The sequence below is a fragment of the Cricetulus griseus genome, chromosome 4, assembly GCF_003668045.3.
Source record: "Cricetulus griseus strain 17A/GY chromosome 4, alternate assembly CriGri-PICRH-1.0, whole genome shotgun sequence".
Classification (NCBI taxonomy): Eukaryota; Metazoa; Chordata; class Mammalia; order Rodentia; family Cricetidae; genus Cricetulus; species Cricetulus griseus.
The window spans coordinates 93,610,734-93,627,847 of NC_048597.1; the positions used below are offsets into that span (position 1 = coordinate 93,610,734).

Below are 17,114 nucleotides of genomic sequence, written 5' to 3' on the forward strand. Positions count from 1 at the left end.
TACACAGTCCTTGTAGGCTTTCTCACTGGGAACCCATAAAAATGCTATGAGGAGGCAACACTTACTATACCCCAAGAAAACAAACTCTCATGGCAAGAATCCAGGGAAAGAGGAAAACCATCACACTGGCAGGGCAGTGGCTGCTGGGGAGGCCAGAGAGATTAGGGATCTGATACCCAGGGTCTACAGAAGCAGTTGAGAAGGCCAGTTCTGTCCTGACCTCCCCACCCCCACCCAGTGCCATGCCCAAGCACAGAGAACATGCATCCTGATTGCCTCTGTCCCCACTGCAGGAAAGGCTTCAGTTTCTTACCAGTCTCTTGACCCCTATTTTTCTTTTTTTAAAGATTTTATTTATTTATTATATATACAACATTCTGCTTCCATGTATATCTGCACACCAGAAGAGGGCACCAGATCTCATAATGGATGGTTGTGAGCCACCATGTGGTTGCTGGAAATTGAACTCAGGACCTCTGGAAGAGCAGTTGGCGCTCTTAACCTCTGAGCCATCTCTCCAGCCTGACCCCTATTTTTCTTAAAATTTATTTTAACTATTTACTCATCTTCTATGAATGAATGTTCTACCTGCACACCAGTAAAGGGCATCAGATCTCAAGGAACTGCAGTTATAAGGCAATTATGAGCAGCCATGTGGGTGCTGGGAATTGAACTCAGGACCTCTGGGAGAGCAACCAGTGCTCTTAGCCTCTGAGCCATCTCTCTAGATCTGCAGAGACCTACAACTGCCCTGGGGTTGACCCTGCAGCCAGGCTGTATCTCTAGCTCAGGGCCTAGACAGGGAGACACTGGACACATAGCAGAGGCAAGATGACCACAGGGAGTGAGGGACCCATGAGAACCAAAACTAGAAGGCCGAGAGGAGGCAAGGAAAGGCAGGACACATCAGAATGGGTGGGAATGGAGGCAGGAGCCCACAGACTGCAGCTGGAGGCAGGAAGCTGGGTGCACATAAGCACATCTTGGACTGCAACGGCACAGGCCCCGTCTCTTGTGACACAGCTGCACTCCCAGCACATGAGAAGGGCTAACAGGTGCATACACAGGTCCCCAAATGAGTGAACGAGCAAGGAATGCACAGGAGAACTGCCCACATCACAGGGGAGACACAGTGCTGTACGGCGCTGCTTCCTTGGGTCACAAGATGCCATTCTTGGACTCTGCCCCCGTGCCACAGCAACCAGAACAGAACAGTGCAGTGGTAGCCTGCTGCTTGGGAGGGCCAGCAGATGGTACCAGGATTCTAGCTGTCCCTCCCCACCCCTCAATTCCCCACATGACCTTGGGAGATGCCAGACTCTACATAGAAGCCAATGGCTGACTGAAAGCGGCCTACATGATGCAGTTACTACAAGATCAGCATCCATCATAAGAAAGGACTTTGTGATGATGTATGTAATATTTTGGGGTGAACCCCCTCACAGTGCTCCATAGGAAAGCCCAGTAGACTCACTGGCCTCAGCAAATTGGATTTTGGTGAAATCATACTTAGGTCTGTCACTGGTGTCCATCTGGGATGACTGGACATTCATTTGCATCCCCTGAGGAAAAGTTAACACAAATGGTGTCTACTGAGCCTGAGTCCTGCCCAGCTGCATCCTGAGTGACCCTGCGGCATCCACTCAGCTTCCCTGAGCCCCTGAAGTACAATGAGGACCAGACCATTACCCACAGGGTGCACGGGATGAACTGGTGACAGCAACACGCTCTGCTCTGCTACACAAACAGAGGTGAACAGAAGGAGACCGGACTGTGAGCTTCCTCAGCAAGGATCAAAATGGGGGTTTTGTGGGATATTTGCATGCTCTGTGAAGGTGTATTGCTACGATTGGTGTAATAAAAAGCTGAACAGCCAGCCAGGAGGCATGCCTTTAATCCCAGCAATCGGGAGGCAGAGGCAGGAGGATCTTTGTGAGTTCGAGACCAGCCTGGTCTACAAGAGGTAGTTCCAGGACAGGCTCCAGAGCTACACAGAGAAACCCTATATTGAAACGCCCCACCCCCACAAAAAAATCTGAACAGCCAATAGCTAGGCAGGAGCAATAGCTAGGCAGGAGGTATAGGCAGGACTTCTGGGCAGAGAAACAGAGAGAAAAAAAAAGGGGGGGGGAGATCTGGATCTGGGTACCCCAGAGATGGCAGGAGACACAGAGCAGGATGGGCAGGACGTGACAGAACATAGATTAATAAACAGGGTAATTTCTAAGCTATAAGAGCTAGTGGGACAAGTCTAAGCTAAGGCAGAGCTTTCATAACTAATAATAAGTCTCCGAGTCATTATTGACAGGCTGGCAGGCTGACGGGAAACTACTACAAGGGGGTACAGGCTACAAGAGACAGGCCCCAGTTCAGGATGGGAATAGGTTACCAGAATGATCTCCATGTAGTGAGAAAAATTCCTGTCTCGGAAGATTCCTACAGGGCTGGGCCATCACCTGAAAAACCGTAACTTGGACACTGCCAAACACTAATGCCCTAGCGTGAAAAGCTGAAGCACGAGGATTGTGAGTTTTACACACACAGACTCACACAGTCACACACACACAGACACATACACACACAGAGTCACACACACTGAGTCACACACAGAAGTGCTAACACAGTCACACACACATACACACAGTCTCACACACACACAGGTGCAAACACAGTCACACACACACAGTGACACACACAGGTGCAAACACAGTCACACACACATACACAGTCTCACACACACAGGTGCAAACACAGTTATAGACACGTCTTACACACAGGTGCAAGCACAGTCACACACAGACTCACACAGTCATACACACAGGTGCAAACACAGTCACACACACAGGTGCAAACACAGTCTCACACAGAGTCACACACACAGGTGCAAACACAGTCACACACACAGACTCACACAGTCATACACACAGGTGCAAACACAGACACACACACAGGTGCAAACACAGTCTCACAGAGTCACACACACAGGTGCAAACACAGTCACACACACACAGACTCACACAGTCATACACATAGGTGCAAACACAGTCTCACACACACAGAGTCACACATACAGGTGCAAACAGACACACACAGGTGCAAACACAGTCTCACACACACACACAGTTGTGCACACACAGCTCCTCCCTTCCTGTGCCACAGCAAACTTTCTCATGATGCCAGGAGGCATGGGAAGAGGAGTCACAAAGTGACTTCATCCCCTGCTTTGTTTTCATTCACATGCAACAAGCAGCGCAGTCTTGGTCACCAGCCTATGACACAGCTGCTTAGTCACAAGAAGACCCAACTGCAGTCATGTGACCCCCCGGGACTTTCTTCTTGTGACTAACTCTGCCCTAACCACAATTCAGGTCCACCTGTTGCCCCACACACCCGACCTCCCCATGCTTCCTATTGGACCTTAAATCCCATCTTGGCACCAGTCACCTGCTTGTGCTCTCACAGAAGCCTGGCACTGTGTCATTCTAACCCTCTCACCTTCCTGGTAGTGACAGGATCTATGCTAAGCACAGGGTGTGCTGTGGCATCTCGGATGACCTGGGGGCTAGCTTGTTGCCTCTTTCACAGGATAAGACAAAACTCCATTCACTTACCAATGAGTAGGGTAATGGGTGAAGATTTAGGGTTTGCAATGACCTCCCATGTGCATGCGTCATTTCATGCCACACTAGGGTCACGATGGAATTTACTTGGCCTCTAGTCCTAGGGAACTGCAAGCCTTAAAGCTTCCACACAAGGACGTGTCAAAAACAAACGCCTATCTATGGAAGATCGATCCCCACTGGACAGGCACTTCACACAAGGCCTCCCGACACATCTCCCTGCATGAGCTGTCTGTCTGAGAGGCATCGTTCTGGCTGTCTCCAGCTTATCCTTTGATGCTCACTGTCACTGTCATACCCTCAGGAAGCATCCCTGTGTGGGATGCCTGCTCAAGTTTGAGGGCTCCCCAAAATCTTTATAGAAACTGGGACCCCAAATCTGCAGCAGTGAGTAAGTGGTACACGTAGGAGCTGAGACCTGGAGGAAGATGGCACCCGGGTTTCTCCCTCAGAAGGAATTAAAGCTGGCTTAGCCTAGCTCCCACTGCAGCTGGCTTCCTGTCCTGCCATGTGACCTCTTCTGCATGTGTTCCTACTGTAACGTCATCTGCATGTTCAAAGAGAGGCCTCCCATGAGACCTGCAGCCTCTGACACAGCAGGCCAAACACCCTTCTTCTACAAACTACCCATGTACTTTGGAAGAGTAACAGAGACCAGTCACATGCCCCCTCCTGCTGCTCTGAGCAGTGTGTGTTCTCCAGCTGAAGAACAGAGGCAGGGGAGTGACAGCTGGAAAAGCACGTTCTAATCCCAGAGCCTTGGTGGGCCTCCATATTGTAGAGGGACTCAGTCCCTCCTCCAGGACTCCAGGAAAGTCTTTTGCCAACAGTGACCCATCTCCTGCTCTGACGGGAAATGCCACCCCGAGACTCACCTCTCCTTACTGGAAAAGTCAACTCCTAACAAAATGTTCTCCTCGGTGTCCTGGCGCCCGCTGGTGTACACCACGACCATATAGCGGACACGGTCGGTCCAGACGCTCTCTAGTCGTACAGCCTGTGGAAAAGGAGGTCACCTCTATGGTTTGCTCTCTTCTTCTGCCCACCAAACCAAGACCAAGGGCTTTTAGTTCTTGACCCTCACCCCCAAATCATCGAAGAAATGAAAACTAAGTACTTGTGAGTAGAACCAGAGTGTGTGCCTGGCACAGGGGACAGCCAACTGTGTGCAGTGGGGTTACAAGTCACATTCACATTTATCATAGATGCCAAAGAGACCTGACATCTCTGCTGGCCCCTTTGGGGTGCCAGGCATAGAACCCAGGGTGTCATACATCCCAGTGATGGCTCTACCATGGAGTGGCACTCCAGCGCCCTCTCTGGCTTTGGTCAACAATGTGAGAGGAGGAATCACGATAGAGGAGGGCTCCAGCCGCATTTTAGGACCACCCTCAGTTCTCACCAGCTTGATTCTGTCTTCACAGCGTAGAAGGTTGATCATCACTTGGAGATGCTGGGGCAGGTCACCTGTGGGGCCAACAAGGAGAGGTTCAAAGGGAAGGTCGGTTTCAAGGGAAGGTCGGTTTCAAGGGCCGGGGCAACACAGTGGTCAGTAATATTTTTGACAAAGACTTTGGAAAACACATATGCATAAAAACAAATATACCTGGATGACCCCGCCCCCTAACAATGGGGCACACACCCGCCATGCCTTGTGTCCTGTGAGGACTCTTGCGCAGGTGCAAAACCCCAGTGCGCATACGCAACCTCCCCTTTAAAAGGTCCTGCCGCCCATCTCTCCTCCCTTCTTTTTGGCTCCTCTTGGGTTGGCTGACTACTGGGTCCACAAGAGAATGTCATCACATCCAAGCAAACACTCCCCAGCAAGGAGGGGAGGCAGAAACTACAGTCATGGCTGCGGAGGCATCTGCTAAGGGGCTGAACTGAGAGGAAAAGGATTGCATGTCATCTGTCCTCTTCAAACATTTTCTACACAGGCCAGATGTTACTTCTGTATCAAGTGGATGGGGGTGGGGAGTCTACCTGGCCACAGACAACAGTTGCATGCTGGGTGTCCACAGAAGTTATCTGAGGAAAAACAATCTATCGTTCTCTTTTCTTTCTTTCTTCCTTCCTTCCTTTTTTTTTTTCGAGACAGGGTATAATGAGTGACGACCCGTAGTCCAAAAGATTAAGATATCTTTATTCAGATAAACACCAGCCAAACGCAAGCCAGAGCATGCCAGGGGCAGCAAGGCAGAGAGGCCAGAGAGAAGGGCTCCCTTGTGCCTTGTAGCCCCTTAAAAACCTATCATGAGTCATCCTGACCTCACCTTGACCACCCCCTGACAGGCGTGGTCAGGCACACCTGTAGCCAGCCCTTAGAAGGCGTGGTTACAGTGTCTCCCTACAACAGGGTTTCTCTGTAGCTTTGGAGCCTGTTCTGAAACTAGCTCTTGTAGACCAGGCTTGTCATAAACTCAGAGATCCTCCTGTCTCTGCCTCCCAAGTGCTGGGATTAAAGCTGTGTGCCACCACCATCCGGCTCTCTTTTCATAAAAAAAGAAATTATTAATGTGTTCTTTTTTTCTTCATTGCTAAGAGAAGTGAAAAGATAGTCATCTAGAGCAGTAATTATCCTGCCTCAGCCTCCTGGCATCTGGGACTATCGGTACACACTACATTTCCAACCAGAGAAAGTATTTTTTTTTTTTTGAGACAGGGTTTCTCTGTGGCTTTGGAGGCTGTCCTGGAATCCTCCTGCCTCTCTCTGCCTCCCAAGTGCTGGGACTAAAGGTGTGCACCATCACCACCCGGCGAGTAAGTAGTATTTATTTATTTATTTATTTATTTATAATTTTGTGTGCATTGGTGTTTTACCAGCATGTATATCTGAGTAAGGGTGTTGGGTCCCCTAGAACTGGAGTTACAGACAGTTGTGAGCCACTATCTGGGCGCTTGGAATTGAACCTTTGGAAGAGGTATCAGTGCTCATAACAGCTGAGCCATCTCTCCAGCCCATATTTCCCCTGACCCCTCCAGTCCATTTTTTTTAAGATGTTATTTATTTATTATGTATACAACATTCTGCTTCCATGTATATCTGCACACCAGAAGAGGGCACCAGATCTCATAACGGATGGTTGAAAGCCACCGTGTGGTTGCTGGGAATTGAACTCAGGACCTCTGGAAGAGCAGTCAGTGCTCTTAACCTCTGAGCCATCTCTCCAGCCCCCCTCCAGTCCATTTTTAAAGACTAAAAACCATGTGTACATATGTTGTGGGGGTATGTACATGTCTACGTGCAGTTGCCTGCAGAGTCCAGAAGAGGGCATAGGATCCCCTTGAGCTAGAGTTACAGGTGGTTGTGGGCTGCTCAACAAGGACACTGAAAACTAAACTTGGGTCCTCTGCAAAAGCAACACTCACCCTTAACCACTGAACTCTCTCCAGAGCCACTCCGTTCCCCCTTTTAGATACAGAGTCTATATAATCCAGTCTGGCTTCAAACCCACAACCCTCTTAGGATGGGATGGGAACTTCTCTGGGAAGTCCCCCTAGGTGGGGGTCTGGAGAGTGAGCAGGGCAAGTGGCAAGCTCACTGGAGGATGATACGGTGTTTCAGGGTGTGGCTGCTAGCACAGGGTGCAGTGTTGCTGAAGTAGGATCCCTGTCCTGTCTTTCCATGCCCTGAGGCCTCATGCCCTCATCCCATCTGTGAAGACACTCACCCAGATGAAGGTATGAGAAGTAACTCAGTAAAGTCACCCTTTCCAATTGTGTGCAAAGCTCCAAAGAAACCCAATGATGTTTCTAGTTTTGTTTTAATTACACTATATGGAGCTGAGGGTAAAGCTCCATGGTATAGCACTTGCCTAGTATGTGCTCAGCCCTGGGTTCCATGCCAACAGTGAGGCAGCAACACTGTGAAACATTCTCTCCACGCTGGGAACCCTGAAGGACAACACTGCTTACATAAGTGAATGCCCTAGAAAACCATAGCCACTGTGCCTGCTGCAAAAGCACATTGCCCTTTTAAGGAATAGACTTGTGACGTATAAATGCCACTTCCTCTCTCTCAGAGGAAACAAGGCTTTTAGGAACCCGCCTCTCTAGTTGGGAGGGCACAGCTAAGTGTTCTTCCCACAATAAATTAGATCGGCAAAATGCAGACAGAAAAAGCCACAGTGCTTCCTATCTGATCCTTCCAGTAACGGGACTCGATAAGTGTGAACATAACCTCCCTCCTACCAGGACTGCTCTGAAGATACCAGCTCACACTGGGAGTTCCCTGCTATAATTCTCTTAAGAACCTACCAGAAGCCAGGCGTTGGTGGCACAAGCCTTTTAGTCCCAGCACTCAGGAGGTAGAGGCAGGTGGATCTCTGTGAGTTCGAGACCAGCCTGGTCTGTAAGAACTAATTCCAGGACAGCCTCCAAAGCCACAGAGAAATCCTGTCTCGAAAATCAAAAAAACAAAACAAAACAAAACAAAAAAAAAAAAAAACAAAAAAAAAAACAGGAGCCTACCAGGGTTCCAATGCCACAGAAATGCACAGAAACCAAGGGCTGGTGGTTGTTTGCCTGGGTCCTCCTACCATCCACCCCAAGCCACGGAGATCAAGTTAACCCCACCCCCATGTCTGATAAATGTCCAAATGAGAAAGGCATTTGGCACATAAATAAACTACTGATATCCCAGCCTCACATCCACATACAGATCAGAGAGAGGAAGTCTGGAGTGCAAGACCCTACACCGACTGTCTGGCTGAACCTGACCCAGCCCCACAGAATTAACCCTCTGATTACTCTCCACACTGGTGAGGGAGGCAATAGGGAAAGGGAACAGAGCAAAGCCATTTGCTGGCCATCCCAGACCAGCTAGTGGCTTCTCTGCCGTCCCAAGCTCATCACTGGTCCCAGGCTTCAAGGACAGAAGACCCAACCAGCCAGTGACTGTCTTCCTGCCTGTGTGCATTCAAGGGACACACAGATGAGCTTTTCCAGGGTCTGATACAAAGTGACTTCATATTTGTTGCCCCAGATCACTCAGGATAGGGACAAGTTTCACACTCAAAACACAAACAACACACACACAAAACACACACAAAACAAAGCCTAACCTTCAAGTTGCTGTATATGCTACAGACATCACCAGATGCAGAAATGATGGCTGCTTGTAGCTTTATCACACTGTAAGCCGCTGAGGTGACAATCACTACAGCTCATACATGCCACCCACTGGAAAAGCTGGCACATGAGGCACACTACAGGTGTGTATGTGTCCATGGAGGCAAGAACACAATCTTGGCTCACCAGGAGTTTTCACCTTTTGTGTATGACAGGACCTCTCAGAGGCCTAGAACACCTTCAGCTATGTTAGCTGGCCAGCAAGGTCTCAAGCTCACCTCTCTCCACCACCAGATTACAAATGTGTACTATCACACCTGGTCTTTCCTACGTGGGATCTTGGGACCTGAACTCAGGTCCTACTCTTGAAGCAAGGGCTTTATCAACTGTGCCATCTCTCGGTAGAGGGGCCTTCCCAACTATGTGCACAGGTGCCTCTTGAATCCCATCTTCAATTTGGTTTCATTTCTAGAGTCAAATAGCCTAAGAAATCCAGCCTTTATACTTGACAGGCATTTTTACGGGTCTGTTTTTGGACCTATGTCATTATTCAATTTGACCCCAACTCTATTACTTCTGTCCTTTCCAAAAGGCAGCCATTATAGGATAAAGACACCCTGTCACATGACCACTCAGGGTACAGCCAAAGGCTCTTACATCGCCCCTTCATGCTCAGGGGAGACATGAAGAACCTCGGAGGCCATTTTCAAAGGGACAGCTCATAGCTGTGATGCACCCTGGTCCATCTCTTCAAGTCGTACTGTAAAAACTGAGGTGTTCAGTTAACTGACGGAGAACACACAGGGAATCTTTGCTGTGCTGGTCTTTACAAACACATGATGTACTGCTTCCCTGGCTGTGAGACCCAGCATGCGACTTCCCTCCAACCGTGGAAGGTTCTCCCGAGGCACAGAAAGGGTCCCAGCTTAAGAGTATCAACCCTGTTTCCTACCTGCATGCTTGTGAGGGTGCTGAAGACTGCGCTGGCCCTGAGGGCTGTTTCCCTGCTGTAGGAAGAGGGCCGCTCCTTTCACCATGAAAAAGCTCTCGCTCAAGCTGGGAAGAACAAAACCAGAGCCCAGTTAGAGTGATTTCTTGAGAAACACAGGCAAGACATGCTGGAGAGGGAACACTGAGGGAGGACAAACGGCATATGACATGCAAGGGGATGAAACAGTGAGGCTGTTGCTGCAGTTCTCAGAAGCAAATGTTGTTTCAGGTGCACTGCCCCAGGCCAACAGACCCTTCCTACAGAAAGCGACAAGGCTCTTAGTGTAACACAGAGATCCCATGGCAGCAGAAGGTGACTGACCGCTCACTCTGAACCTGCACAGTTGATCTTTGCTTCTAACACTCCTACTCCCGCCTGCTGCATCCCCACAACTTCCAGCCCAGTCACAGCTTCCTGGTGCAGTCCTTCCAGGTTGTCTGTGTCCTTAGAAACACTGCATGGTAGAGCATTTGACTAACATACAAAGGACCCCAGGATTAATCCCTATTGACACACTCCCACCTCTGTCTCTCTCTCACACACACATACACACGTACCCCCTCACACACCCCCACCCATGCTCCATGTAATAAGGGTTGGATGCACAAAGGGGCAGAGAAGGAACAAAACAACAACAAACCACAAAAGCCAAGCAACAACAAAACACATTCTTGCAATTTTTCACTTATAATCTGACTAACAATTTTCTTCTCTCAGGGGCTGCAGAGATGGCTGAGGGGGAGGTAAGAGCCCTGGCTGCTCTTCCAGAGGACCCAGGTTCAGTTTCCAGAACCCACATGGAGGTTATCAAGCACCTGTAACTCCAGTTCCAGAGGATACCACACCCTCTTCTGGCCTCTGAGGGCACAGCACATACATGGTGCAATCACTAATGCAGACAAAAGACCACACACACACACACACACACACACACACACTCTCTCTCTCTCTCTCTCTCTCTCTCTCTCTCTCTCTCTCTCTCTCTCTTTAAAAAAGTCTTCAGGTAGGTGCTGGTGACATATACCTTTAGTCCCAGCAAAGGCAGAGGCAGAAGGATCTCTGTGAGTTTGAGGCCAGCCTGTTCTGCAAAATGAGTTCCAGGACAGCCAAGGCTACACAGAGAGACCCTGTTTCGAAAAAACAAAACAAAAAAAAGCAAATAAAAAACAAACAAACAAAAACAAAACCTTGAATTTAAGAACTCCTGGGGAAATGGAAGATATTTTCTATAATATGAAAAGTCAAGTTTATCTTTGATACCCAATGTTAGTGGTTAAACATTATCATCTAGAATTAAAGGACCCTGCAGAGGAAGTTGGGAGTGGCTACAACACCTGCATCTCAGCCCTCAAAAGGTGGAACTGTGAATTCAAGCTATCAAGACACAACCTCCAAGCAAGCTAAATCTAGCATGCCATTCTTAGCACTAAGCAAACACTGTTCGGACATGCATGCAGGCAGCAACTTGGCTTCTATGACAGTGGAGTCATAATAACATCTGAACTTTTCCTTATTGAATTCTCATGGTAACTAGCTGGAGAGATGGCTCAGAGGTTAAGAGCACTAGCTATGCTCCAGAGGACCCGGGTTCAATTCTCAGCACCCACAGAGCAGTTCAGAACTGCCTCTAACACCCTTCCAACAGATATACACGCAGGCAAAACACCAATGCATATAAAATAAAAAGAAGTCAGTCATAAAAGAAATTGAAAAAAACAAACAAACAAACAAAAAACCTCATGGTAAAGAGTCTGTTCAACTATGAATGAACTAAGACAAAGCTAGGCCATCTCAAAACACCAACCTTTGAATGCTGACAACCTGGAAACCCCGGGTCACAACTCATGCAGGAGGATCATCTTCATATTTTTACACACACACACACACACACACACACACACACACACACACACACACACACACGCACGCTGCACCTTCCCACCCACGGCTGTCACACACCTGCACTGAAGAAGCCTGGATTATAAACAGACAGGAATCTCTGCGGTCTCACTCCCTCCCAGGAAGAGGTGCTCCCTCTTAGTAGACACCCTGCAGGTAAGAGGCTTCTGTTTCCCTCTATCTGACGGTAGAATCCCCTTCCTCCCCAACCCTTCCCTACTAACTTTTACGACTAAGCTTTCAGGAGCTAATTTGATCCACTACACCCACCCGAGAATCTCCAAGAGCTGAGCCCAGGAAACGTAAAACAACCATCAGTAGATAAAAGCAGCTGCAGTTAATTTTCAAGACAACATCAACTCCTTTTGTTCACTAATTTGAAAAAAAAAAAACAAAACAAAAAAAAAAACAAACTCAGATTGACCAGAAACCAGAGCATGATGGAAACAGCCAGCCATGAACAGTGACCTTTGCCTTGGAAACCAAGAGCAAAAATTCCCCTTGGTTTCCCTTGTATTTCCTTTGGAAAAAAAAGGGAACAATGACAAAGAGCAGACTCTGCTCACCCTGTGACCTGCTCTGCAGTCAGTTGTTCCTCTGTCTGATAAGAAGGGGCCTCCCCCTCCACCCAAGGGGTCCGTTAGGGTCCTGGAACCACCTCAGTTACTGTCAACAGCCAGCCTGAATGCTGCAGGGAGCCCCACTGCTCTGGGGGGGGGGTGCAAGGTCCCATGTGTCCTGGAAATATACAGGAAATAGCAGAACACTGGTGGCCAAGATGACCCTCAGGCTGAGTCCAAGATGCTGTGGGGAGGATGGGAGACCACAGACAAGATGAAGCTACTTCATGGCCTGGCTTCTAGGTTGTGTCCTGGGCTACTGCTGACACACAGCCTCTGGTGTCCACAGGTGGCTGAAGAACCTTGCCCAAAATGGACAGTCCATAACTGGTTTTCTATGCTGAGCTCCTGATACCAAGAAGCTCAAGACCCTATGACCCTGTGACCCGAGGCCCCAGTGCCCCCCAACAGAACTCTCTCAGACATCCATGTCAGTAATAGCACACACCTTTCTCTGGGTACCCAGGGCAAGGATGCATGACAACCCACCAACCATCCATCCCAGACAGCGAAAAAGAATCCTTCTTCTTGTACGAGATTTTAGAGTCCTAGGAGTTACAGAAAGTCTGAGCCAGACAGAGGCAGCATCCTCCTTCACTTCCCTAGGAAGTCTCAACCGCTCCCCTCAGCCCTTCTCTCCAGGCTTTTATCTCCACAGCACAAGTCAGTTCTCAGACTTGTGCTACCCTGCCAGCCGTGTATGAAGGAGGGCTACCCTGCTACCCTCGGGAAGACTGTGCAGGGAAGGCAAACATGACCTTCAATCCCCAAGCCCTGGCTCTCACACAGACAGGGTGCCATCCGTGGCTTACGTACTAATGTGGGTTCGACACCTCTGAACAGCAGAGGTGCGGGGTTGGCCGAAGGAAGACACAGAAGTCAGAGAGATAAAAAAGTTCCATGGCGGCTGCATTCACATCCGTAGTAATCCTGCTGAAGCAGAGGGTGCCTAAAGAGACCCCGCCATCCACAAGACACAGGCCAGCCCAGCAAGATGCAGTGGGGCTTTCCAGTGCAACAGTGAAGTAAGTCCCTCCTCGGATGATGGTCTCACCCAAAGAGCAAGTGGCTCTCGTGTCCCTTGTCTTTTTCTGATATTTTGGCTTTAAAAGGCCCTTGTCCCAGCATTTCCTGATGAAAGGGGTCCATTCAGAGGAGGCAAAGCAGCTGAAGGTTCTACAGTCATGGCCCTCCCACGGGCTTTACTGCAGGCATTGGAACAAGCAATGGGTGTGTATTAGGAACCAGGAGGGAAAACAGCTGGCCACCGAGAACCAAACCCCAGTGAGAGGACCCCATCCCGGGTCAAAACCACACACATGAGGAGGTCCCAGGGAATCGCTTTCTTTCAAATACCCACCCATTCCCACTAGGCAGGGTTGTGGGCGGCTGCCATGGGTAATTAACAAGGCATTTTCAAAAGCAACTTTACATCCAAAAAAAAAAAAATGCTTGAGTCACATTTTTAGCTACTTGAGGCACCTGGTGACCCTCAGTTTAGGACACTGCAGATGATGGGACTCACTTGTGCTTCTGTGACCATCTTCTAGAGGTGTCCCAGCAGGCCAATCTGCAAAGCCAACGCAAGTATCTGACCCCAAAGGGCTGGAGATGCTGAGAGCCTAAATTTACAGGTTAAGGACAGGACCCCGGCAGGCTGTGAAACAGGAAGAGCTGGGGATCGGGACCAGTCCCTGAGGGAAGGAGCACTGAGCAGGAGCTGCTGGGAGGTCTTGTCCGGAAGCTTCTCCCAGCTCCAAGTGATGATTTAGTCCTCACTAGAGGAATAAGTGAATCACATGCCTCTTACTCAGCATCGCTCATCCAGGAACACACATCTTTACCGCTGGGACTAACTCCCATCCACATGTCCCACACTCACCGTCTCAACCCCTACGAGGTGGCTTCCTTTTCTATATAAGAATCCACACCACGGCACAGCTGCAGCCTCTGGTGGCCCACCACAGTGTCACCAAGAAGCCAGGACACACATTGTGCCTTCAGTCCCCCTTCTTAGCATCCAAAAGTAGCACACACAGCCAAGACCAAGGGAATGGCTCAGAGAAACAGCTCCAGGCTAGGAAGGCTATAGAGTGCTGCCATCTGTCTAAGGGATAATCAAAAAGGCAGAGGCCCTGTTACATCACCTGCCCACTGCCACCACCACCAAGGCTGTGGGACAGGAGACATCACTCAGTCCTTCTTCACTGAGCAGGGATGGAGAAACACTGTGGGAGTTTGAGGATATGCTGATCAAGTATTCAAGGTAGGCGTCTCACAGTTCTTAGACCTCGATCACCAAGTAAACGCACAAACGCAAGCTGTAAAATGTGAACGGCTATGAGCCAAACCCTTGGCTTGTGGCGCAGCCATTAATTTGTCAGCATAAAAAGTTCTCTGCACCCGAATGTGTGATCTCTACAGGCACTCAGAGAGACTGTGAAGGGTGCTTTACAGTCTAGAGAGCTCACCCCCCACTGCTACACCTAATTCTTACAATGCCATTCTTCTGACAAAAGATCCATGATGGGAGAACAAACTGTTGGAAGTTGTACAGCAAACAGGAGCAGGAGGACCTGGAGATGCTCCCAGTTCAATGCCCTACCTGCCCCCTCCCTAGGATGGCAGGGCTGTCTGTCCTACAGCTGGTTAAGCTGAGGGACACCTGGACACTTAAATGGATCCACAACCCCGGTCCTGGCAAAGTGAAGTTTAGGATATAAAGAAAGATGGAGACTATTTGGAGGCAGGTTGGGGAAAGGCTGTTTACGGGACGGAAAATTCTCTCTAGTTTCTCCCTGGCATCCCCCCGATGTTCAATGTCACAGAGAATCCTTGCTGCCCTAGCCAGTGCCCATGGCAGGGACCAATTCCAAACAACTTCTTCAGAGTGTAAGGAAACAAGCTCTGGGAACACATCTTCCAACTTGTGCCCCAAATGGGTCCCCAAGAGAGGGGACACTGGGATTCTCTGCAGGGCACAGTGTTTTGGAAAGGAGTTATGGGGGAAAAATGCTGGCAGGGCCATTGCTAACATCTTTGCTGCTGGGCCGTGTATTGTTTGGCTGGAGGCGTAGGCTTCCCTCAGAGAGAAGGAATGTCCAGAGGCATTAAAGACAGTTGGAGACATTCTCTGAACCAGCCACATAGCCCTCCTTCATACCCAGCTGGCAGGACCAGGCAGCTAAGACTATCACTGAGCTCACACGAGCAAGGCTTTTGTTTCTGCTTAGGTAGATAGCCAGTGAGTCCAGATACAGCTTTGCAAACCTTAAGATAATCCATCCATGACCCTCAGAGAGAGCCCTCTGGCCTTAAGACAGCCTCCTGCTGCACCTCTTCCCTCATCCGGTAGGCCGGGCCCTAAGCCTCCTGACCGAGGGCTGAGGTTTAAAGGCTGCATCATGTGAGAACTCTATGGAAGCCGAAGCAACCCAGCCAGCCAGAATCAACAGGAAGGTAAAAGCAACATTTTTTAAACAACTCCAAAAATTCCAAAAATGGATGATCTCAGCTCTCCCAGGTACTCATGGCTTTCTGTGGTGTGAAGTCCCATCCAGAATTCATTAGTCAGTGAGGCACAACCTTTCCGGGAGTCCTTCCTTCCCCGTCTCCAGGACCACCTGGCTCTGGCCTTCTTCATTCCAGCAAGTGCAACATGCTAGCACAAGAACCTACCGCGCAACTCAAATGTGGACAGTGTGCCCAAAGAACTGAATTGGTATTTTATTACTACATGATATATTGGGACACCTTTAGTCCCAGCACTTGGGAGGCAGAGGCAGATGGGTCTCTTGAGTTTGAGGCCAGCCTGGTCTGTACACGGTCCAGTCCACCAAGGGCTACAAAGTCTCAAAATGAAAAACAGGAAGAAGAGAGAAAACAAGGAAAAGGAGACCTATAGGATGTCTGTTGTGTACTTTTTGTGTACTTGTGAGCCCTGAGTTCAGCCCTCAGCACCCCACCCTCCACGAAAGGCTAACTGCTACAACAAAGAACGGAACAGTCTGGGAGTGTTCTGCCTGTCTCTGGCCACAAGCCCAGGCTCCACGGCTCCCAATCTCTGCTGTTGACACTCTTCTTCAGCCAGGTTCTTTCCGCCATGTGTCACTATCTAGAATTAACCTGCGCTAATGACTACCTATAGTAGCCAAAATTAGCCTTTACCAGTCATGTACCATCCACTCATCTGACTTTGAAGTCAGGGTCTCACTTATAATCTCCCACATCCCATACTGAAGGCTCTGCTGTCCTCCTGTGGTCCTCAGAAGCTTGTCTACTCCAAGTCTCTATGCACAGCCTCCTCACCTACCTCCCCACATGGTGCTTGACAGAGAAAATCCTGCCCTCTCGAGGAAGCTATCCTTGGCTCCTCTAATAGCAGTCGACAAGCCTTGTTTTCCACATCCTGTTCCCTGACCCACTGGCTGTAAATTGTTGCCTTACCAGTATCTTTTCATTTGATAATTGGATGCGGTGGCCAAGAAGCATCCACTTATCCCAGTCAGTAACATAAGTAATAGATTTGAAACCACCAAGTGAAACAGAAAAACACAAGCACAGACAGATATTTAATGAACACATCAGAGGGCTGCAGAGGAAGCTCAGATGGTAGAGTGCTCGATGCACACTCAGGAAGCTCTGTACCTCACACCATACCTGGCACCCTAGCACTTGGGTGAGGGAAGCAAGATGACCAGAGTTAAAGGTCACCCTTTGCTACAAAGCAAGGCTGGAGCCAGCCTGGGCTATATGAGACCCTGTCTCAAGAAAAACAACTATCACCATCAACAAACCAAACAAACTACCTAAATTGGAAAGTACCTTGAGAGGGCAGGACAGTAACATAATTGGGAAGTATCTTCTTCTCCTCCTAAGTGAGACTGTCATAAGGGCTTCACACTATGGGGCTTC

General features: G+C 49.2%; 1 protein-coding gene across 5 annotated transcripts in view; it reads right to left on the reverse strand.

Annotated features, from left to right (window-relative positions):
- Positions 1-17,114, reverse strand: part of Ssh1 (slingshot protein phosphatase 1) — a 54,771-nt gene that overhangs the window by 21,869 nt on the left and 15,788 nt on the right. For 2 of the 5 annotated variants that reach the window (XM_027415970.2, XM_027415969.2), the window contains exons 3-5: positions 9,643-9,746; positions 5,023-5,087; positions 4,496-4,617 (exon numbers count right to left, since the gene is read on the reverse strand). In XM_027415970.2, the coding sequence (XP_027271771.1) occupies positions 4,496-4,617; positions 5,023-5,087; positions 9,643-9,746 (291 nt within the window). Of the gene's footprint in view, positions 1-4,495; positions 4,618-5,022; positions 5,088-9,642; positions 9,747-13,254; positions 13,516-13,725; positions 13,959-17,114 lie in introns of those variants that run through there. The other 3 variants (XM_027415973.2, XM_027415971.2, XM_035443238.1) reach the window with 3 other exon arrangements.